Source organism: Scylla paramamosain, chromosome 17 (assembly GCF_035594125.1).
Source record: "Scylla paramamosain isolate STU-SP2022 chromosome 17, ASM3559412v1, whole genome shotgun sequence".
Taxonomy (NCBI): Eukaryota; Metazoa; Arthropoda; class Malacostraca; order Decapoda; family Portunidae; genus Scylla; species Scylla paramamosain.
In genome coordinates this window covers 12,797,670-12,822,500 of record NC_087167.1, presented here as the reverse complement: position 1 = coordinate 12,822,500, position 24,831 = coordinate 12,797,670, and the positions used below count along the sequence as shown (strand labels likewise).

At 45.7% G+C, this 24,831-nt stretch overlaps 1 protein-coding gene across 2 annotated transcripts in view; it reads left to right on the top strand.

The window, feature by feature from the left end:
- Positions 1–24,831, top strand: part of LOC135108605 (headcase protein-like) — a 133,563-nt gene that overhangs the window by 58,017 nt on the left and 50,715 nt on the right. For both annotated transcript variants that reach the window (XR_010272367.1, XM_064019764.1), the window contains exons 3-4: positions 16,629–16,817; positions 22,039–22,221. Coding sequence is in view for 1 of the 2 variants with exons in the window: in XM_064019764.1 (XP_063875834.1) it covers positions 16,629–16,817; positions 22,039–22,221 (372 nt within the window). In the remaining variant the exon portion in view is untranslated. The remainder of the gene's footprint in view (positions 1–16,628; positions 16,818–22,038; positions 22,222–24,831) is intronic.

Genomic DNA, 24,831 nt, shown 5'->3' with positions numbered 1-24,831 from the left:
TTTCCCTGATGATATCTCCCACCTCTCCGTCTTCCCCCCTTAACGAGTACTCCCTTAAGCTTCCCTTCCCCTGTGCCTCTCCTTCTCCCTTTTACCTCTCGACCCGCGAGACTCACGCCCTGCGGTGTTCACGGCTAGCTCAGGCTAGGCGGGTGACAGGTGATAAGTGCGCCGTGTGTCTAGTAACGAGCGCGAGGCAGGTGAAGGAAACAGGTAGGTGGTGCCCCCCGGGCGGCGGGGCACCGAGCGCAGTGTTCGCTTACCTCACCCACCCCACCCACGGGTTCTCATTCAGCCATTACTTTCATTCCAAATTATTTATAATAACCTAATTATTACATATATAATTTACTTATTTATTTACTTTTACCCTAGTTTTACTTAAGATATACTACTGATTACTATTATAATTATTTTATTATTATTATTATTATTATTATTATTATTATTATTATTATTATTATTATTATTATTTTTACTACTACTACTACTACTACTTCTACTACTACTACTACTACTACTACTACTACTACTTCTACCAATGTTTATTTATATCTTCCTTGTCATCATGTCTTGTGTACACAAAGTGTTCTGGTGTGTGCGCCGCGTGTCTGGTGTTCACCCTGAGTACCTAAATAAGTAGTTCCTACCACACACTGTGTAGGTGTTCACTCTCACTGTCCACGCGCGCTGCTCTCTGTGCGACGCGTGTTTAGTACCATGAAAGGTAACTGTGTAAGACGGTAAGATAAAAACTTGTTAAACGTGGTAACTTTATTGTAGTCATACGTGTACTTTTTACTGTAATAACGCTGTAAATTTTGACATTGTAAAGCTGAAATGTCGGCCGATGCCACCCTGCGTTGAGCGTAATGCGCGAGCGCCCGGGGAGGAGGAAGACGAACTCAGCTTAAATAAATACATACAAACGACTTGGTAACAGAAAAAAAAAAAAGTTTTAATTCACCCCTTGCGGAACAAACGCGAGTCTGGGTCTCCAGCCACTATTCAAATCTGTTTTATGCTTATAAGTGTTATTCTAATCATCTTCACTATTCATGCCCTGATATCCATCTAAAGTTAATCACCCACCTACACCCACACACTTTATCCTCATTCAATACCCACTGAAACCCACACACATCTAATAACTGAAATTTATTACAGCATAACTTCAAAGGTAATTGTATTTCTTGTGATCTTTCTCTGTACCTTCAACCAAAGTTTTCAGGTTTCTTAAGCCGTCACAGCCCGGCCTTCTTTCTTCTGCCCAGCCACGGTAAGGTCCTCCGGTGGTAAGTCTGCCTCTCAAAGCTGCCAGGGATGTAGGATGCGATTGGGTAGTAGAGTTTAGCACACGTGAAGGATATATAATTTATTCCAGTTATTCATCAGTAATTTAATGGGTTTTGAGCGGAAAGTAGATAGTTTTTTTTTTCTCATATTTCTTGACCCGTACATCACTCCCCTGTCCTCGTTTATCAGATACAAGTGTTGCATTATGGGAATTTACGCCCTATAGACACCATCATATATCACGTGCCTTTGATGCGTATGAAATATATATTAATAATTTATAGTCTTACGCCCCCGAGAAGGGAGCAAAAAATATATATAGATAAATTTTTCCGTGGTGTGGGAAATTCTCTTAAGGGGTCGCCATATATATTAGGGGGCACGTGCCTGGGAAGATTCATGGTGGTTGAGCCTTTGCCCGGAAAGTTAGCCCCAATCCAACCCCCATGACCCCGTCAAGCGTGCAGGGCCGCGCGTCCCCCGGCACCCCGTAAATTCACTAGTAGGCGAAGATGATTTTGCTTCCAGAATTCGATAGTAGTCTTAATACTCCTGGAAGTCATTGCGTTATATTCTTTTCACTTCCTTACAAATATCTCAGTACCTACCTTGTATTCTGACCTGTGCATTTCGTTTCCAAGCACTTTGTTGTACCCTGATGATACATTTATTTGTACAACATCTCCATTTCGTATTGTCAAGAAATATTATAACATTATTCACGAAAGAAAAGTGCACGTAACTGTTTAAAATTGGAGTGTTTTGCTCTTAAAGTTTGCCAATTTGTTGAAATAAAGGTACACGACTCGCCTTGCAGTTCCTTGGAGAAGATAAAAGGTAAAAGCGCCTCCTCATGACATGTTCCGTGCAGTTCGTTGCGTCTTTATAGGTCGTTTGGTGAAGTTAGCGTCACCTTACACTTCATTATTTAGCGTTGTTACGAACTTTTTTTTTTTGTCTTATCTTGCGTCGTGCTACTAAAACACACACACACACACACACACACACACACACACACACACACACACACACACACACACACACACACACACACACACACACACACACACACACACACACACACACACACACACACACACACACATATTAGCGTGTTACTTTCGTATCGCTCTAAGGGCCAGACAACCCCCGCCCTTATACTTCAGCTCGGAAAAGGTACGGTGCCTTATTTGTCTTAACCGCGGACGTGAAGGCTATAAAAGTATGTCCCACCTTCTCCACATTTACATAATTCTTACATTTTCCTTCCTGATGAGGTTATGGCACAGTTTTCCCTCGAGATCGTCAACATAGAAGCAGCTCATCACTTGGTTCGACGGAGAAGGCTGAAAAATAATAGCTTTTCTAGATGTCGCTTCCGTCTCCCCGCGGCGACGGAGTGGCTGGTGTTATTATATCTGAGCCTGATTTACGCGGCCATCCATCCCCCTTTATGGCGAGCCCAGTGACTTGTTGAGCGCCGCCCGTCCAGACATGGGAGCGGTTCCTTGTTATATGGGTATTGTTTTGACGATTTCGTGGAAGGTGTAGGTAGGTGAGGGATGTAGGTATTGGGGCGAGGGGAGGGAGGGAGGGACGGAGACCAGGTATTGTAATCAAGGTAAAATATCTTCCATTGCTCCTACGGGTTCTGTAGTTTCCGGATGATAAATTTTTATGTTTTAGGGTGCCGAGTAATTATTCATTGCGATTTCGTAGTACCTTTTATTGCTTATTTCTATATTGGGTAGGATTGTTTTTTTCTTGCGAGTGAGAAACAGATTTCTAGGAGCGTGGAGGAATTAGCGTTGTGTTGTCACTTTGTTGTAGCCCGGCTGTCGCCACCACAATACGGGCGCCTCCCCCGACCCTCCCCACTCCCTCCCAAGCCCCGTCGCATGACACCCCGCTCCTCCACGTCCACCAGAATCTCTGGGGTCCTTGGACGCCCTCAGCTTCCTCTGTTCTCGTGGCGGGGCGGGGGCACGACACGACCCTCAGCTCAGGTCAGGCGTGCAGGCGTCATCGCGGGACCTCTCCATGAGCCGCGGAGGGCGAGCAACTCAACTATCATAGGAGTTTATTGTTTCCACGCTCTCCGTTGCCTCGCTTGGAGCAGCCTCGCGTTGAGCAAGATAAGGGGGAGGTGACCCTAAATGGAGGATGGCGCCCCTTCCTGACGCCCCCGTGAGGCCGCCGTCTCCGCGACACACGTGCCAGATGACCAACTCACACCCTTTGCTGCCCGCCGTGTCTCCCCTTCCCGGCCCAGCTGCCTCCTGACACCCTTCAATCCACCATTGACGTTTTTCCTTTCCTTTCCTGCTCTACGTTTTCTTCCTCCGTGCCGCTGTTCACTTTACTTTCCTTGACTTTTCCATCACCTCCTCACGTGTTCCTTACAATCCTTTGCTATTGTTTCGTCTCGCTACTTTCTCTTTTTTCTTCAACTGCTCTCCTGCTCTTCCTCCTGTCTATTCGTCACGGGTGGAGGGTCAGGCTGGGTCGCGGCGGGGCGGGGTGGGCGTGGTGGGCTGAGTGATGACTGCCAGTATCTCAACCTCAACCTCTGCTCCTCGCTGTGCCTTCTCCCTGCCTCCGTGCTGCGAGCCCTCTGTGCTGTGTGAGATATACTCTACCTAGAGCGCTTAGCTACACACCAAAGCAATAATCTTTAGTTGTAAGTTAGGTTGTAGTGACCCAGACTTACTCAGTGGCTCCTTACACCCACCATCCTCAACTTATTATTATTTTTTTTTAAGTGTAATTCACCCTGTCACTGTTTTCTGTTCTCTCTATCCCTTTTTTTTTTTTTTTTCATGATTTCTGTTTCATATTCCGGGGGAAGGGAAAAGAGAATTTTTGGCATTTTTTATACGTATATATTTTTCATCTTAATATTCTTTTTAACGTAAATCTTGTTCGGTCATCTGTTTTATTTATTTATTCATTTGTTTATTTATTTATTTATTTATTTATTTGAATTATTTTACACATTTTATTTTCTTAAGGACTACCACCACCGCTCTCGGGTTCCCCCAAGCCTGTCATGTAGAGGTAGTGGTGTCACCCCTGTCCTTCCCTCCCCCCGACCCCTGTCCCCCATTCCCTCCCTGTGGCGCTGAAGAGAATTTTTGTGGAAGTGACGGTCAGGTCGCCGCCTCGTGACAACTCAACGCAATAACTCCACACACACAGAGAAAGAGAGAGAGAGAGAGAGAGAGAGAGAGAGAGAGAGAGAGAGAGAGAGAGAGAGAGAGAGAGAGAGAGAGAGAGAGAGAGAGAGAGAGAGAGAGAGAGTTATCTAGACGGTTAAATATATAAACACTTAGGAAATTAAGAAGATTATTTTAGGTTTTTGTTCCCTTTTGCGTTACTGATAAAGAGAGACACAAACAAGGGACAATACTCTATATAACTTACCTAACGAGAGAAAAGCGAAGCGAAGAGAAAGGGAAGGAAGAAGATTAAACAAAGAATCAAAGCAACGCTAACAACGACAAAAATAAGAACACCAGGCGAAAGGGATGAAGAAAGAGAGAGAGAGAGAGAGAGGGGGAGGGAAAATACAAAAGATAAAAAACACGAGAAAGCAAAGAGGAAGAGACAACGCGGGGAGGATAATAATGAAGATGAAAGATGAAACAGGGGAGAGAGGAAGGGAGGGAGAGCGAGATACGTGAGATGACAAAAGTGGGAAAACAAAAGAAAGAGGATAGGAAAGCAACGATGACGAGAGAAAGAAAGAAAGAAGGAAGGAAGGAGGGGATGAGGAAAGGATATAAAAAGATAGAGAGCCTTTTATTTTTTTAATGGCAGTCCGGCATTAGCGTAGGACAAAGAGCTAAGTGTGGGGATGGTCGTTAGGGAAGAGTCACTGGGGCGGAACAGAAGCTTCGCGTAGGAAGGGGCGTGGTTGGGGGGGGCGGTGTGGGGTAGGTCACTTGCAGCCTGAGGGAGGGAGGGAGAGAGAGAGACAGAGAATAGGAAGGGAGGGATGGAGTAGAAAGGCAGGGATGGAAGGAAAAGATGCATTTACTATACATATTGTTATTAGTTGTTTTTCTGAGCCGCTCTTTGTTACAATGTAAAGTAAAAGTAAATATTGTATACTATTCTATTTGTGATTTGCTTACTGTTACAAATTTGCGCACTTTTTCCTATTGCATCCAAGTCCTGATGACGGACACTTGTTATCTTGGTTATTAGTAATCTTCTATTCTTGCTATGTATGAGTGCTGGAACGTGGTGTGCCAGTAGTCAAGTCACTTCAGTCAGTCGAGTGCTTTGGTATCACTTAGCCAGCGGTCGTAGTGTTAGTCACATGCTTGCCATTGTCAGTTCGCACTTCTAACTTGGTATTAATGTTTGCCTGCCAGGACTCGAAGTTTGCACATCTGCGTTTGCTACAAGGGGGATGTTGCCGTGTGACTGTTTGTGTGTATGGCATAGGTACTTGTATAGAGGATGGGTTGTACGCATGATTTTTTATGAATATTGTGTGTTTGTCTATCCTTGATCAATACCTGTAATTAAAGACATCATTTTGCCTTTTAACGCATAGTTTAAAGCCACCTCTTCCTCTTTTTTTTTTTTTCGCTAGTTATATTGGGAGGAAATGGACTTACCTCTTTTTTTTTTAAGTTATAATAGATAGACATTTTCTTAGCAGTTCCTTTTAGCAAGTGCTTGTTTTAACCTTATATCACTAGAAGCATTAACACCTGTCTTTTCGTAGATGCAGATTCGCTCTTTGTTTAGATATAGAACCAGTATTTTACGTTTTATCGTCTCTTCCCTTACTGGACTAGATCAGCTCAGTATTGTATTTTTGGCACATGCTCTCATCCGTGTGTGTGTATGTGTGTGTGTCTGTATACATTCCTGTCTTTGAAGTGGTTTGGTTCTTAGCACATGTTTCGTCTATCACATGTCAATAGTAAAACAGGCTTGCCTTTTATCACTACTTCTCTGTTAAGGGCTTGGGTTACTGTTCATGTTTGCACCGTGTTGATACTTTATACAGCTTGATTCCCGTGTGCCCCGCTTCAAGCATCGTGCACTAGTCTATCAGGTGATAAAAGTTTGCTATTGGTCAGTGGTCACCTGTCTTTAATTCTCGGGTATCTTAGCTCTGATCCTCAAGCTCTGCCGTCTTGCACTTCTTTGGGTTGCTCCGTGTGATTTGCTCCTCCGTGTCTCACCTTAACCCAAATGCCTCCTCTCCTAACTAGCACAGTAATCCACCTCTGTCTTCACAAGAATTGGGCATCTTCGTTTGTAGCTGTTGGTGATTGCTTCGGACTAGTTCTTCAACGCCTCTCCATGCTAAGATATGATGTGGTAGTTAGCCAAGTAATCCACCTCGCTGTCGTATTAAGCAACGAGCACCTTGTTTGTAAAATGTGGATTAGCTCTTAAATGCTTCTGGATAAGACACCAAATAATTCACCTCACTGTTCTAATCACCAAAGGGCATCTTGTTTTATATAATTAACGGATTAACTGTTTGTATATACATGATGGCGTGCCCTTGACTGGTTTATCACGCCTGCTGGTTCTGTAGTTAGTGTGTTTTCACATCTTGTATCTACTCGCTGATTGGGTACCTGCACCGTGTGTCGCTCCGATGATTGGGTGGTTAACTGCACATGTGAATGCCTGATTGGTTCTGGCGTCATGCTTCACTAACTAGGTAGTCAGTACCTACTGTAAATGTCACTAAACAGGTCGTGTATTAATTTTAGTGGTGCATTTTGTTGCATTTAATTATGTGTATCACAGCTGGTTGTAGACACAGACACACTGCGTCTAAACAGGTGGTGCGTTGATTGTAGTGGTGCATTTTGTGACATTTAGTTTTCTGTTCCCTTGTTGGTTGACCTGACTCACTGCAGCTGAACAGGTTCTGCATTTTGTGGAGTTTAGTTGTGTCACCTTGTTGGTTGGCTTGACACAGTACACGTCTTCCTTGCTTTTTGTTGCTTCACTATACACCTGGTACTTCTCTGTCCGCTGGCACTTAAAAGACCATATTCTCTAACGTTTCTGCATCTTATCTCGACTACTTTTAACAGATTCCGGTAGAAGTTATTAGGGGTTTCCAAGTATGTTTTCTAGCTAACGACAGCTTAATAAAAAATTATGCATCATCAGTGGGTAAGCACTCATAGGAACCTACTAATCACTTCTGGCCTTTGAAAGTAGTCCTTTTGAGAGTACAGAATGCTTTGAAATATTAAGTACTATACACGAAGGCAAGTTGGAATGAATAATGTGCCTGAATCCTAAAGCAAGTTTTATTGGTAATTGTAACTGCTTGCTTCTGAGATAATTTATTGCTTTTTTGGAGGGATTTTCGAGGTATTAATCTGCACATCCGCGGCTCCTGAAACACGTTACCGTAATCGTTGGTGAATCCACGCGGCTGAAGGACATCGAACTAAGTGGTCCTGCCGATAACCCGATGTTGTGTTTGTGTTGCGATGACATGATGATTATGATGATGATGTGCCTATGTCGAGTATGTGGCTTCAGCGTTTGTTTTGTCTTTCCTGGGTGTCCAGCGAGGCGTGGTTACAGCGCCAAGAATGCTGCTCCCTACCATTACCACTGTCACTCAAGCCCACATCCTTTATACAAAACCTTCCTTCTCCAACCCGGTGTGTGTGTGTGTGTGTGTGTGTGTGTGTGTGTGTGTGTGTGTGTGTGTGTGTGTGTGTGTGTGTGTGTGTGTGTGTGTGTGTGTGTGTGATCCTACCCTTTTCTACCCTCGTGCACTAACAGCCTAAATATCCTGCGTAACGCTGTGGAAACCTGCCCCACCTGCCGTCCTCCTGTCCACACACAACCTGCACGTGCCTTTCCTTCCCCTGCGGCCTGCACATCAGCACACAACGCCCGCCGAGCGACCCCTGCCCGCCGTCCTGCCCTGCTTGTGGATTCACCGTGACTTCACCCCCGCTGGGTCTTCTGTCGCGGCTGAGGTGACGTCATCGACTGAGACCAAGGAGCTACTTCTGTTTTACCTGCCACTCCCTCTGCCCTGCCGTGCTGCCGTCTCGACTGCTCCTCCGCCAGATACTCTAGGTCTCACAACCCTCGCCCTGCGTTTGCCACACTAGCTTCTCTGACTCAACTGACTCGTTTAGTAGCGACTGTCCGGTGACTCAAGCTGTGTTCTACATATGTACTAGAATCCTAACCCGAACGCTTATACTACTAGCTGTTTTCTGTGCTTTGCGTCTTCCACTTCATTCCTAACTGTTTTTCATACTTCATTACGGAAACCTATTTCTCGAGTCAGGATGTGCAGCGACGCGGGACCGAACGACCGACCAGCGCGGAAAATATTCGGCGAAGACGAGGAAAATATGAGCCCTTCGTTGCGGTGCCGACGACTTCGTTAAGACTTTTTGTATATGGAGAGGGCGGAAGGGAGGGGAAAACTGTGTAAATCTAAACCCTAGGGAGAGGGGAAAAAAAAGGAAAAGAAAACAAGCCTTCTTAGCGATCCATGGCGTGAGATTGGGCCTTAAGAAATTGGGAGGGAAGAAAGGCGGAGGGAGGGTTGAGGGGAAGGCAAGGTCTGCGCAGCGGGACTGTCACCGTAACTTTGCGCGGGGAATCCTGGCGTGAGATGTGAGAGGCACGGCGCCCGCTCCACCTGATGTAGGGGCAAAATACTTCTCTCTGAGGGATATGTGTATGGGAGAGGAAAGGGAAATGGGTAGAAGATCTTTAGGGAGTATTTTTTTGTAAAGAGGTGAGGAGGCTAAGGAAGTAGGAAAGAAAAGTTATGAGTAGGGACAGGAGTTTAGGTTAGGAGTGAGAGGAAAGAAGGGAAGAAGTAGCAGCAAGAGGTCGGGCTAGGGAGGAAGGAGAAATTAGTGGGAGGAAGGAAGGTAGGTAGAGGAGGGCAGGAGGGAAGGAGTTTGATCATAATGTGCTTAACGAGCAAACGAGGGAAGGAGAAAATGAAGGAAGGAAGAAGGGGATTAAGGTCGCTGGAGGGGATGACGTAAGCAATAATGTTTCACAGTAATGGCGAGAATTATGATAAATCAGAGGGAGAAAAAAAATCTAACGCTCCAGGAAATGAGAGAAGAAACGTGTCATTAACTCACCAGAAAGAAAGTAAAAAAAAAAAAGAACCATAACCATATACTTCAAAACAAACAAACAAACAAACAAAGGCTATAGGCGTATCCCTCTCCTTACCATATATTAACCTTCCCTTCTCCTAACCCTCACTAAACTTACCTCACTCTTCTCTCTCTTATCCCCACACCACTTCATCTCTATTCACCCATCCCTACCAAGCCTTCCCCATCAAACCTCCACCCCTGCAACCTTAACTCCAAGCACCCCTGAACCACCGCCTTTATCACAGAGGGTTACCGGAAGGAGAGGGTGGGGAGGTTTAAAGGGGGCGGGGAGATCAGTTTCCAGACATTCGTGGAAGCGGGAGTAGAAGTGATGACTGTGATAACACGCGAGGCGGCCACTCTAACGAAGCATAGACACCCGCTTAGTTTATGGGAGGGCTCGACTAGCGCTATACGAGAGAGAGAGAGAGAGAGAGAGAGAGAGAGAGAGAGAGAGAGAGAGAGAGAGAGAGAGAGAGAGAGAGAGAGAGAGAGAGAGAGAGAGAGAGGGGATAGGAGTAGTGTCATCTTTTTTTTTTCTCCATGTTCTTCCAGTTAAAGCGGCCATTTTTATTTCATTTATTTTTTTTACGTGTGCAACTCAAATATTTCACTTGGATTTCCGTCTTTTTTTTTTCTGCCTTTCTCCCTTTCAGCTTTCTTCTTTACCTTTTCTTCGTTTCTCTCTTTTTTTCTTTCATTCTTTCTATCCCTTTTCCTTTTCTCCTTTCTCCTTTTCTCTGCCTTCGTGGTGTGCCGGGTTGTGTTTCATGGGGTAGCAGTTATGGCTTTTAGCTGGCTCGCGCTCACACTCTCGCGATCTCTTGCTGTGAAAGGATTGGGTATAAAAATGGGTCTCGAATTTTTAAGTCTGAAATTATCGCCCATGAAAAAGGCTGAAAAAAGGGGAGGGAAAAACGTATTTTTACCGTTGCATCATGAAGAAACATTATATTATTATTATTATTATTATTATTATTATTATTATATCAAAATCCAACGTTTATTTCTCGACCACGTGCCGTAAAAATATAACTTTACCTAATTTTTTTTTTTCCGCTACTCTCCAAATACGAAAATAGTACACACAGATATTAGTTAGATTAGCTTTCCTGGAGTTCGGTGCGTGTGCATGTGTGTGGCAGAAACAGGTAGATAGTCAGGAGTAAGTAACATTGCGTGCGTGTAGTTGCGTGCAGGTACTGACTATAACGATGACAGATACGGAGTTCGTTCTTGCCGGTACACACGAAGCAGGTAACTAGAGGCGGTAACTGAGTGTCCTTGCGTTGCGTGTCGGCGCGTGAGGTTTGGCAGGAGTGTAGCAGTAAGTTGTGCAGAGAAGCTTTACGGAAATCAGGGTTGGTGAGGATGCTGCTGGTAGGGTTTGAGTGCTGTCTTTGCCTTGAATCTTCTTTGGTGTCTGTGCACCTGTTCTGCTTTAATTCAGTTCTTCTTTCTCCTCCTCCTCGTCCTCCTTCCTTTCCCTTCTACTGTTGATCTGAGTTCAAGTGTAAAATGAGATGATCTTAGCATTAATGCAATGACTCTCTCTCTCTCTCTCTCTCTCTCTCTCTCTCTCTCTCTCTCTCTCTCTCTCTCTCTCTCTCTCTCTCTCTCTCTCTCTCTCTCTCTCTCTCTCTCTCTCTCTCTCTCAAACCCAAAGCGCCCATCGCCGCCCTGGTCACCGTAACACCGTCGCTCAGGGTCCTCCGGTAGAGTAACGTGTCACTTAAGGGGTCACTACTACTTTTTTTCTTCTTTTTTTGTAAGTCAAGGTAATACTTTCCATGAGTTATATTTATATATATATTTTTATTTGTAATTACGTATATATTTTTTTTCCTTTTCTTTATTTGCCTTTGCCGCTGCCACGCCCCCGCCGTTACTCGCGCCACGCCCACTGCCGCCGATCCTCGCAGCTTATGATCTTTGCTTGCTTCTATTACAAATCGTGTCCAATACTTCGTACCGTTTGAAGCGAGTCACGTTCAAGTCATCGTGTTCTTGGTTCAGTTCACTCTAGTTCACTAGTCCACGTGGGGCGCTGGCGTGCATTTGCAGTGTGCTGAGGACCCTTGCCGCCCCCGCTAAGGGCCCGCGCGACATCGACCTGCAGTGTCCTGAGGGAGGGGGTTGCCAGGACACAACCACCACCAACACAAAATATCGGCCAGGGGTGCAACCAGCAACCCTGAGACCTCCGCCACCGCCACGCCGCAGTACAGCGCGTGTCTCCTGGGTCTGCCTCCCTCCAGCAGCCCCGGGGGTTGTGTTGCGTCACGTTGTCGTCACTGCGTCACGTCTGCCACACACCTTGTTGAGTGTTACTGGTCGTGCGGTGCGGGCAAACTTAACCAAAAGGGGGGAATGTGTTGTCTGGGTTTCAATATGAAAAGGAGAAAGAGGAAAAGAAAAGAAAATACAAACAATATAGAGTAACTTCTATTCTTGTATTAATATTATTATTATTATTATTATTATTATTATTATTATTATTATTATTATTATTATTATTATTATTAAGTGTTCTAATAAATCTTAATCGGGCAAGTGCTTTATTTTTTTGTGTCTTTGAAGGGAGGTGCTCACAAGTCATTCCGTCTATTATGGGGTTTACTTGTCGTTCAGTCACTTCACGTCACCATTTCAATCAGTCAGATCCATCAGTTAATTCCTCAACCAAGAGTTTACCATTCAGTCAATCAGATCGTTTAAGCCAACACCAGTTATTAATTTATCTCTCATTCAATATTTTTTTTTTTCTGCCTATCAAATATTTCAGCCACTTCAATAGAAGAAAGCAAATTAAACATTTAGTCAACCAGTTAGTTAGCCGTGCAGTCAGTCAGTCAACCAGTCCAACCCATCCGCACCCCCACTGCCACCACCTACTACCACAATATTGTGAGTGAATCCGCAGCCTTTCCTAGGTACCATAGTCGCCGCAGCGCCTCACTACTCGCTCCGCTACTCACCACAGCTTACCCTCACCTTCTCCTCTGTCTTCCCTCCTCTCTCTCTCTGTTTCACCTCTACCTTAGTACCAGGAACAAATAGGATATATTCACTCGGATCTATACCATTATGCTACCTACCACTTTCCTCCTCCTCCTCCTCTCTTCCATAGTGATTGTTGTTATTGTTGTTGTGTTTGTGTCATCTTGTTTGGACTGATTGATTGTTTTGGGGAGATGACAATTTTTTTTTCTTTTTCTTTTTTCTTTTTTTTTTTCTTTTTATTTTTTTCTCTGACTGCGGATTCACTCTGCCCGCCGCTACGGGTCCTAACAGCCGCGAGACTACTTGTGTGTTGATGATGATGATGATGATGATGATGATGATGATGATGATGAGTGGTGATGATGATGATGATGATGATGATGATAATTTGGATAGTCATAAAATACTGACACCAGCACCTGACATAACTTTAGCAATGCACCTCTTATATAATCACGGTTGCTGTTTTTTAGAGAGATTTTTTCGGCACTCTCTCTCTCTCTCCTCTCTCTCTCTCTCTCTCCCCTTCTCTCCCTCTCTCTCTCTCTCTCTCTCTCTCTCTCTCTCTCTCTCTCCTCTCTCTCTCTCTCTCTCTCTCTTCTCTCTCTCTCTCTCTCTCTCTCTCTCTCTCTCCTCTCTCTCTCTCTCTCTCTCTCTCTCTCTCTCTCTCTCGCCGCCTGGCTCTCCTCCCGCTATGGCTGTCATAACAAGGAGGGGGGGTTTGGGCGCCTTGCTGGCCTCACTGCTGCCTCTCAGATCACCTGTAACACAGCGGCGACGCTTCCTTAGGTAGATGTTTACCTGTTAACTTGTATCTTGTTTTTTTTCATCTTTGTGGAAGTGGATCCTGGGGTGGGACTGGCGCGGTGGGTTGATTAATTTGTTTTTTTTGTTTTTCTCCCCATTTCTTTCTTAAGATTTACACTCGTATTGATAATTTTAGTGAGGTTAGTTTGAGGTTAGTGTTTATCATTACGTTTTAATCTTATTAGACGTTGTAATAATTACTTTCCATTTTTCCCAATCTCCAATATGTTTATTTTTTTTCAAGGAAATATACTTTTTTTTTTTTTTTTATAATAACGAGATATTCATTCATACACTAAGTAATTTGATCTTGTTCTTCTTTCTCAACGCCCTTCTTGATATCACGATCGTCTTGTCCTGCAGGCTCTGCTCGTTTCCAAACGCTTAGATTTGACTCTCAGCTTTAGACTATGCCTTGCGCTGCTTTAAGTCCTCTGTGACTCCTGCGACGCACAGTACTGGGAAGTGCACCGCGCCTGATCCTTCTACTGTCCCTTTGATGAACCGCTATGTTTTGGTATCTGGTTTTATTTGTGTCTCCCGCACGCTGATACGCTCATGCTATCAACATGTAGTTACAATGGACTTAATGTAATTTGTCTCTTATAGCTCACTCAAATTACATTGTTTGTGCTTGCAATTTTTACTTAACATCGGGTGTAGCAATCTGTGCACTTTTATAGAACGTCTCACTCGTCTAGCTCTGTTTAAAGTTTTCATATATCTCTTAGTGGTGCTTGGTGCTTGTTGTGTTTCTCGTCTCAGCATCACCTGCACGTGCGTTGCTATCCTTTATAATAAAACACTTACGCAAATCACCACGCCTTCTAATCCGCAAAACCGCCTCGTGAAGCAGTCTGGCCTTCCCGAAACTATTACTGTCACCGTAATGGAGAAAGGGGCAAAATTCCCTTCTACCTCTCCTGGGTCGCGTCAGGAGTCTTGGGTCGTGCTCCCCTTCGGCCGCAGCTTTCCTAGTTAGGATTCAGGCGGTAGATGGAAGCTGTGGTTGAAAGAGATCGCGGCTTTGTGTCCCTGGCGCACCGGCCCTCCCCTCCCATTCTCCACCTTGGGCCAGCGAGCACGTCGGCCGCGGGTCACCTCCAGGAGTGTGAGGCACTCACCCCCCCTTTACTCTTCCGGCGGACACACCCATACGTCTGAAAGTAAACAAAAGGGCGTGTCTCGGCGTGCTCATGGCCAACCACATCTTTCCTTTCGAATTTGCCCCGCCCCCGTCTGGCAGCGCGGTGTTAGATGTACGATAACAAGCACTTTCCATCAGAAAGTCGGCTTGCAACGACAACGACGACCAACATCAACCCTCGCAGCGGGACCAACCTTGTTATTCTCTTCCTTACCTCTCCTCCTCCTATCCTCCCTCACCCTCCACTCCTCCAGTAGCCTTCTCCTCCACCCTGATTGTTCTATCCTTCCATCCTAGTGCTGTTGTTTTTTTTTTTATATATGTTAGGGACTTGCTTACGGAAGCAGCACGGTTCCGGGAAGCAGCCAGACTTCTTCAAGCCTTCAGGCACAGAGCTCCCAGTATTTACACATTCTTCCTTACAAAGAACTCAAGGCGAGCCAAGCAAACTTTCAAAACATAAATCCAAAATGTTGACGTTATCGACAAAAGAAGTGTCACCCGCATATGTGGCTGTAATATTTTCCCTCAGAGGACACGCGTACTGAATCAGAACTATTGTCGAGAAACCCAAGGTGCGCGGCCCCCACAGCCTCCTCCTGTCACCGCAACATGATGGGCGAATCTCCGGCACTTTTTTTTCTTTTTTTAAACCTTACATCCTTTTCACACACACCCTGACGAGGCTTTCCCTTTCCTGCTCATCAAAGCCTCCGCTCCTTTCCTCCTCATTTCGCCTCGCTCTCACCCGAGGCTCTTTTTAATACACTAGCTGTCCTTTTCCTGCCGTGAGACTCGCCCGCCCCCCGTGTGGCTCTCTCGCGTGTCGTCACCAGCAGCAGCACCAGTGGCACTCCTACGTCGGCACCCTCACCCCCTGACCGGGGCACCACTACTCAGGTCAAACAGGCAAGGTAGTGAGGATACATGACACGTCCTCCTAGACCTTATGTACTCCGTCCTGACAGCCTCTTCCTCTTCCTCCATGTAGACACACACCTTTCATTCCTCCTCGTCCTCCTTTACCTCCTCCTCAATTTTCACATCTTATGAAAAGTAAAATTTGTGGAAACAGAGCAGGCTGTGGATGAGCCGCCGCACGTTGGGTGAGTCACGAACATAGAAGTAAATTATACGTGTTCACCACAACGAAGCATGTGTTGGTACATCCTTAGCGGACTTTGAGCGCTGGAAGGACGGAAGCAATCTGCCGGCTTCCCCACACTTGGCTCTTATTACCGCAATTTTGCCGGCGAATCCCACTTCCTAATCCCGTCTCCTCACTACCTCGTTTCCCTTTGTTATTTATTCTTCCTCCTACGTGATGTGACGCTTGGGGTCAGGACGGGAGCGCTCAGGGCCTCCATGTCGGGAAGTCCCCTTACCGCCCACCGAGCACCACCTCCGCCACTCCGCCAAACGCCCACTGCTGACTGGGTGTTGCTTGGCTGTTCGCTATTCGCGGGTGTCGGTTGCTGGTTGAGGGAGTCCCCGAGGGAGCCGCCACAGCGCCCTCAGCCCTGGCCTCGCGCCTCACACCGTCTTGATCCTTGTCTCTGCACGGGATTCGTCATGTCCCCCGCTGGGCTTTCGCGTAGAGACCAACGGTTGACACAGCAGCGAGAGGTTAGAAGAAGGACCAAGAGAGGTGATAGGGGAACATAATATATGCATTATATTTTTTATATTTCTCTTTATATATTCTTTCTCTACTCTCTGTCTCCTCCCTCCCGTCCTTCCTCCCGTCGCTGTCCTTCAGCTAACAGTTGAATCACCTGACTTGCGGAAGTGGGACCTTGAGTGGATGGTTGCCGGTAGATTACTTGTGAATAAGTTCATTTAGTGGCAGGAAAGCAGGGGAGCGAGAGGCAGACTTGTTACCGGTGGACCCAACCGGTCATTTCTTGTGTTTGAATGATGAACAGAATATTACTCTTGCTCAACTTCCGGTATGTTGTTCTTCCTGCTCCATTACTGCCCTCATGTCACGCCAACACACACACACACACACACACACACACACACACACACACACACTCATCCAAAAAAAAAAAATCACATCAGATGCACCAATAAGATTAAAAAAGAAAGTCAAAACCCAACTTAAAAAAAAAAAAAATCTCCCCTTGCAGAAATCAGTGTAATCTTGACGAGGCACACCCCAGCACCTCAAAGTGTGGCCGACCCTAGACTTGCGTTTGCTCCTTGTTGTGGTTCTCTTTCCCCAGATGGAGGATGACGGGCTCCACGGCAACGACGACACCCGCTGCTTCATCCTGTCCACTCTGGCGGCACAGCGCACCAGCAGGACGGCGTGTGTGCTGTGCCACCAGCCCCTCCTCGTGTTCGACCGCTATCCTCTCCTCGACGGGACTTTCTTCCTCACTCCCATCCAGCACGCCAAGTCGGCCATTCCCGTGAGTATATTGTGTTGTTGTTGTTGTTGTTGTTGTTGTTGTTGTTGTTGTTGTTGGTGGTGGTGGTGGTAGTTGTGTGTGTGTGTGTGTGTGTGTGTGTGTGTGTGTGTGTGTGTGTGTGTGTGTGTGTGTGTGTGTGTGTGTGTGTGAGAGAGAGAGAGAGAGAGAGAGAGAGAGAGAGAGAGAGAGAGAGAGAGAGAGAGAGAGAGAGAGAGAGAGAGATTCAGAAGACACTACGTACTTTTCTTTGATGGGCATGATGCAACTCAGCAAGAACTCACCTGTAAGAAAGAAGAAAAACACCTGATTATTGTTACACACACGCACGCAGTAAGAGAAGGAAGAGGAAAACACGGAGTGGAGGAGGAGAAGGAGGAGGAGGAAAACAAGGAGTGAAGAAATAGGAGGAGGAAAACAAGAAGTGGAGAAATAGGAGATGGAAGAGTGGCTTCTAGTGTAGTCTTTGGTCCCGCTTTGCCCCAAGACGGTCGTATAATGGCTAAGTCAACAGGGAACTCCAGCAGCCAGGCCAAGAGGAGCAAACACCGAGAAGACGAGATCGAGGTGCACTGGAGAGGCCAGACAGATGAACACCATTTCCCAACCCCAGATCAGTTACTCTTACCCCTATCAGGCCAGAGAGAGAGAGAGAGAGAGAGAGAGAGAGAGAGAGAGAGAGAGAGAGAGAGAGAGAGAGAGAGAGAGAGAGAGAGAGAGAGAGACATACATACATTATTGGGAGGGATTCAAAGACCTCAGAAAAGTGCGTAGATGGGGGACTTAAATAGAGACAGATAGGTAGATAAATAGATAAATGGATAGATAGATAGACAGGTTGGTAGATAGGTAGGTTGGTAAGAATCAAAGAACTCTTACCCCACGATCTAAAATAATAAAGTGAAGTGATAAAATTGAAGTGCCGATAAAGGAGAGGTGGTTGGTGGTGAGTGGCGCCGCGTTGAGAGTATAAGAGGTCGTCTGATGGGTTAATGGAAGTGTAAGAGGCGGCGAGGTGAAGGTGTGAGCCTTAGGCGAAGAAAAGCAGGTGAGAACAGCAGGGTTTTGGAGGGGTGTTAAAAGAGGGGAATACAGGGAAGGTACGTAGAAGGTAGAAATAAAAGGAGATGAGAAAGATATAACGTCAAGGGATGGAGAACAAAAGCAGAATGAAAGAAAATATAAAAGAAAAAAATGTTATCTCAGGAGTGAAGGAAGAAAGAAAACAACGAGAATGGGTGATAAAGGAAAAGGATGAAGAATACAAGTAGGCCAAAAGAAAGAAAACTAAAAGATGAGAGAGAGAGAGAGAGAGAGAGAGAGAGAGAGAGAGAGAGAGAGAGAGAGAGAGAGAGAGAGAGAGAGAGAGAGAGAGAGAGCGATTTTTAGATATCCGATGGCTGATACATGAAGGAATGGCACAAGCGAGAGGATAAGGAGGAAACACACACACACACACACACACACACACACACACACACACACACACACACACACACACACACACACACACACACACACACACACACACACACACACACACACACAGGGAAAAACGAAAATATGAAGAAAAAGGCTTGCAGAGAACTCCAGAAAGACTGGAAGAATATAAGAGAGGATGGAAGAATGTGTAAAAAGAAAAAAAAAAAGAAGGAAGGAAGGGAAAAGCAAATGCTAAAGGGGAAAGAAGAAGCGTAGAAAAGTTGAAGGACTTACAAGAATAAAACTGGATGGACTAGTAAAGAGAAAGTGAAGATTGGAGTGAAGGAAGGAGGGAGGAGCAAAAAAAAAAAAGAAAAAGAAACAGAAAAGAAAGAGTTGCAATGAAGATATGCGTTGAAAAAAACAACGGACAAAAAGGAAAACGAAAATCTGGAATTTTATGAAAAAAAAAAAATAAAATCAATAAAAAACAAAGATACTAGCAGATGTAGCTGAAAACTGAGGATACGGTCGATGATGCAATGAAGGAATAAAGGGAGGCAGGAGCAAGCAGTGTTACATAAAGGATGGTTGTGATAGGACAGGGAATGAGAGTGCAGATGAGCAGGCTAAGATACAAAGACTTGAGATAGATTGTGGATATGATATGATGAAGTAAAATTAGAGAGAGAGGATCTAAAGAGAAAGGTTGTGTTAAAAGGATAATAGAGTGAAGATAAGGAGGAGGAGAAGGAAAGTGGAGGAAGATAGGCGGTGCTGATAGTGGAGGTGGTTGAGGTGAAGGAAAAAAATACACGTTAATAATAAAAAAAAAAAAAAACATGAAGACGAAACACAAAATAAATAAAAAAAGAAAAAAATATATATAGACTAACATAAAAAAAAATAAATAGATAGACATAACATGTAAGTAAAAAAAAAATAGTTGCAGGTTAATTAAAAGACATGAATGAGAACGAAAGACAGTGATAGAATAAATTACTAAACAAATAAACAACTAAGAAAGACATGAAGAAATAATAGCATTGGGAAAACACGGCTGACTAAGAAATATATAGACCACATCAATAAAATAATAATAATAATAAAACTAATAATAATAGTATACGGTTCTCCTCTCCTTACACAACATACTAAATCCTCCCCAACCAAGCCCTGTCAAGCCACTCCCTTCCCTTCCTTTACCTCTCCAATCCTTAGTCAGCTCCTGAATACCAAGACGCCCACCTACACCCACCCACCCGTCAACTCTCCCTCCCACCCACCGCCCAACCAGTCTTCGCTTCCTCGTGTTCGTACCCACCTCACCTCGTTTTCTTTCACCACTTTTCGTTTTCTTTTCTCCCCTCGCTCCCCGCCTCGAGACGTGCGGCACACTGTATTACTGAGAAGCCCCTCGTCTAAAAATTCTGGTCGGTTTGTTATCTCATAAGAGTTCTGTTTAGTTCTCGACGCGGACCAGTAAAGGATTTTCAACTCCGCCACGATTGATTTGGCTGCTGCTGCGGAGGCGGTGGTGGTGGTGGTGCTGGTGGTTTTTCCCAAATTCAGCTCCTTCATTTAAAGAAACTAAGACTGAAGCAGGAATGACAGCAGCAGTAGGAAGAGAAGGAACAGGAGGAGGAGGCCATCTAGCTTCATGGTCAAACATCTCACAGCCAATGGTGGTTGAAGGGCAAAATGAGACAGGACTAAAAGCGTACAGAGGAAATGTGGGTATAGATACAGCAAGGAAGGAAGGAAACGTGAAGAGCTGTGTGGAGGAACAAGGGGAGGATGAAAATGAAAATACGAGTGTTTGTATGTGGTAGATGAAGGGAGCTGAAAAAAAAAAAACTAGCCGAGTTTCTGGAATAGGAGGTTGGTGGGAATGAGGGTGAAAGTGTTAAACAGTGGAGTGTGGAATGGCAGGTATTGGAATGTGGAGTGACACGCTGCACATTACTCCCATCCATATTATTGACTGGTAGGGAGTGGAAAAGGAGAATAAGGTAGAGATGAAAGGGGAGCAATAGGGATGGAAGGAGAAAAGGGAGGAAGGAAGGAAAGGACGTAACAGGAACCATGGAAGAAAAAAAAAGGAAGGGAGAGGAAGAAGTAAAAACAGGAGGACAAGGTGCAGGAAGGCTTTGGGTACGGACTGACAAAGGGAAGGAAGGAAAAAAAGTAACAAGGAAAGCGATAAAGAAAAAAAAAGGAAGAGTAAAAGCCTCAAACTAAAAACTGGAAAGAGAGAAAGAAAAATAAGTGGAAAAGAAAAAAAAGAAAGGGAAACAAAGTGAGGGAAAGATGGAGGGTAAAATGAAGAAAGAGACAACAAGAGCACTGGAAGAATAAAAAAAGGAGAGACAACAACCCATAAACTAAATGTAGAAGGAAGGAAGGAAGGTAGAAAAGGAAGAGGGGAAAGAGAAAAACACCGAAGAAGGAAAAAGAGATGAAAGGAAGTGAGGGAGGGAGAGAGGCGGAATGGAAGAGTTTAGGGAAGAAGGGACACACATTCTCCTTGGGAAGGGAAGGTAGTTTGCATGTGAGGCGCCTCGTTGCGAGATCCTGTGGTCCTTACGTGTCCTTCCTTCACTGCCTCACTGCCACTCGTACCTTGTCGTGTGTGTGTGTGTGTGTGTGTGTGTGTGTGTGTGTGTGTGTGTGTGTGTGTGTGTGTGTGTGTGTGTGTGTGTGTGTGTGTGAGGCGGATACATTGTTGCCTTATCTGAAGTATAATATTTGCTCAACTCAAGTTACGTCCTTCGTCTGTTGCTTCTTTGCTTTCTTTACCTCCCGTAATCTCCACCCCCCTCTCCCTCTCCCTCTAACCCTCCCAGCCACCACCGCTAACAAGTTCAGCTAACAGTTCTGTGTATCTTTATATTATTACTTGGATCCTGGTCGTACTCATCCTCTCCCTCCCTCCCCCCACCTTCCTGCTTCTCTTCCCAATCCTCCTCCTCCATGCCCATCTTTGTTCCTATGTTTCATCTTGCCTCGTACTAAAGGCCCTTTGACCTTAACCTTGTCCTCTGCTGCTAAGCCCACGCATGTTCTCATCTCAAGGTGATCTTAAAGCTTCCCCCCACCCCCCTCTCTCTCTCTCTCTCTCTCTCTCTCTCTCTCTCTCTCTCTCTCTCTCTCTCTCTCTCTCTCTCTCTCTCTCTCTCTCTCTCTCTCTCTCTAACATTAATGATTAGGCCCAGGGGAATCTGTTTACCGTCAGTCTCTGCCTCACTATAGTACAGCTGCTCTCTCACACACCGTTCTCGCCACTTATCGCTTCAACTTTTTAAACGTTTAAAGGTAAGCTGCCCATCGGAAGCGGCCACACCTCCTCCTCCTCCTCCTCCTCCTCCTCCTCCTCCTCCTCCTCCTCCTCCTCCTCCTCCTCCTCCTCCTCCTCCTTCCTCGTATATTTTACCGAAGTATTTCCCAAGGCAGGCTATGACAGTACCTTCATCTTCCTTGTCTCCCGCCGTCTCTTTCCGAGTTCATAAAGTACTCATCAAGACAACCGCCTCCATTATGTGTGTCCGCCATGTTTTCCTTCCATCCACTTTGCGGATCTTACATAAATGTGGCTCCTGTGCGGCCCCCTCAGTAAGCTGCCACAGCGCCTCCCTGCACCAGCGGCTCTTCTTTCTTTTGACTGCTTAATCTCCCTCCCTCATACACGCCGCCCATCAGATCCTCCTAATGCTATAACACTCTAAGACTTCCAGAGCTGCAGGACTTCCACACAGTCTCCCGTAGTCGTATTACTAATTTGCCTTTCTCTGTCTCCCTGCAGGTGCGGGTGGAGGGTCGGCAGCAGTACCTGACGGCGGTGTGCATGGGCTGCCTCGAGGGATGGTCGGTGGGCCTTCGCTGCAGTTATTGCAACACGCGGTGGAACGGCTCACCTCTGATCCTGGGCACCATGTACTCCTTCGACATCTTCGCCGCCATGCCCTGCTGCGAGGGGCGGCTAAAGGTAATGTACCAGTCTCTCTTGGTGATTGTGATGTGCGTGTAAGGGCTGGCAGAGGTATTGGTGCGAGTATTGATGTGGATGGTAAGGGAGGAATTGATGAGTTTTGAAAATGATAGTGGTTGGTGATGAGGGTGGTAAAGAGGTATTGATGTGAGTTAGGGTGATGACAGGGTGATGAGGATGGTAAGAAGGTGGGTGGTAGAGGTATGGGTGTGGTTGGTGGTTAGTTGGTAGGGACAGGGGTGGTTGTGGTAGATTTGGGGATGATTGGGTCGTAATTGAAGTGGTATCGGGATATTGTTTGTGGTGGTGTTGGCGTTAGCAGTGAGGAACTGTAGCGGGAAGCCGATAGTCTGACTGCGAGCTTGGGTTGTATATTTGCCTTATTCAAGTGCTCTCATTACCAGCGATTTTCGTTTGGTTGCTTTACTCATTATAGCTCCAGTTGTGCTTCGAACGCATCTTGACTCGTTCTTTATATATACCTATCTTGGACTGCATTTCCAGCTTTAACAGGCTATAGTAAAGTTATTAGGGCTTTTGTGGGGTGCTTTCACGAACAGTACAAGTTTAACAAGGAATCTGCATATCCATCAAGAGAAGTACTCATGAGAACTCAACTTATCACCTGTCTATCATCTCTACAATTTATCATCTCCAATGCGTGTGAAAACAGTGCAGATGAAGCTCTAAACCGCGTCAAAATATGGGCCTTGACATAAACGTCCTTGCAGTTCCTTCCATTTATTTCCATGCAGAGGACACAAGGAATCAGTGGTTAGAGGTGATATTGAGGTGATGATAATGGTGGTGGGAGAGGGACGGAGGCGGGGGACGGGAGGATGGCGCCGTACCCTCCCCTTGATGTGTGGACAGGTGAAAACTTGTTGCAGGGAGGAGAACAAGGCCGGTTTTGTGCCCTTGTAGTGCGTATTCAGACAGCTCCTTATCCTCCCTAGTGCCTGGTCGGGACGGGGTGCGGGCGGGTAGGCACTGGGCGGACGGGTGTAGCGGTGTAGCGGTAGGGGGGAGTGGGACAAAGCTGACACTGTGCACCTCGACACTTGACACTGCAGGTAACACTCGACACCTCACACTGATATCATTGTAGCGTTGATAGCGGCCTCTTTGTCGGCCCCTGTTCTGTGTGTGTGTGTGTGTGTGTGTGTGTGTGTGTGTGTGTGTGTGTGTGTGTATACGAGCGCTCCTATACGAGTATTTAAGACCTGCCCCGTGTCCCGCCTCACGTCCATTTCACGTCATCATCCTATACATTCAGCATCCCCTTTTCCTCGCCAAACGTCCCTCTCTCCCCTGCCTTCCTCCCTCCCTCACCATTGTTGTGCCGGGGACAGAATGCTCCAAGTAGACATTCTGGGATATTTAAACTTGACAAAAAATGTATACAAGGCAGGAGTAGCGATAAAAATGAAGGGGGAGGACGGAGAGAGAGAGAGAGAGAGAGAGAGAGAGAGAGAGAGAGAGAGAGAGAGAGAGAGAGAGAGAGAGAGAGAGAGAGAGAGAGAGAGAGAATAGTGCACGTGACCAGCGAAAAACAGTAAAAAAAAAAATACAGAAACGAAAGAAAGCAAGATGGAAGTTACAGAGAGAGAAGGGGAAGTGCTTCATTTGCTTCATTTTTTACCCATAAGCCACCACCTCTTCCCTCCCTCCCCCTGTACCACCCTAACCACCCCCTCTCCCTCTTACCCTTGCGTGCCTTATACATATTGAATAGTTTCCTACCAGTGTCCTAGTAGTACTCTCATCCCTTGCTACTCTCCTACCCTAACTACTCTCCCACCCCTCTCTTTCCCCTCCCCCATCAGCCTCTTTAATTACCCACAGCCCCACCCATTAAACTCAACTGCCCCTACTGAGTCCCATTATCCTACCCATCTACCCCCGCGTTTCCCTTACCTATGTAGGGGCTTTTTCCGCCCTCTAAACCCACTCTTTCTCTCCCTCCCTCTCTCCCTAAGGCATTCGAGTGTTTTTGTGTTCTTTTTTCCTTCTGTCTCTATTCTGTTTCTGTTCTTCCTCTTGTTTGCGCTTGTGTTTCTTTTTTTGTTCTTGTGTTTGTTTCTGTGACTCCTTTTTTTCCTTTTCCTCTCTTCATTCTCTTCTGTTATTATTCTCCCACCCTTCTCCTCTTCATTTTTTTTCTGTTTTTTTTTCTTTATCTAGAGAAAACATAACAGCAATAACAACCTACTACTACTACTACTACTACTATTACTACTACTACTACTACTACTACTACTACTACTACTACTACTACTACTACTACTACTACTACTACTACTACTACTACTACTCCTCCTCCTCCTCCATACTGTTGTTATTATTACTCTTACTGTACGATTACTGTGTTTTATCTTTCCTCCTCCTCCTCCTCCTCCTCCTCCTCCTCCTCCTCCTCCTCCTCCTCCTCCTCCTCCTCCTCCTCCTCCTTTTACGTACTTATCGGGGGCCTTAAAACAATAGGGGCTTTTACGAAACTAAGGATGAGAGAGAGAGAGAGAGAGAGAGAGAGAGAGAGAGAGAGAGAGAGAGAGAGAGAGAGAGAGAGAGAGAGAGAGAGATGAGGAATGGTTAGATAAGATAATT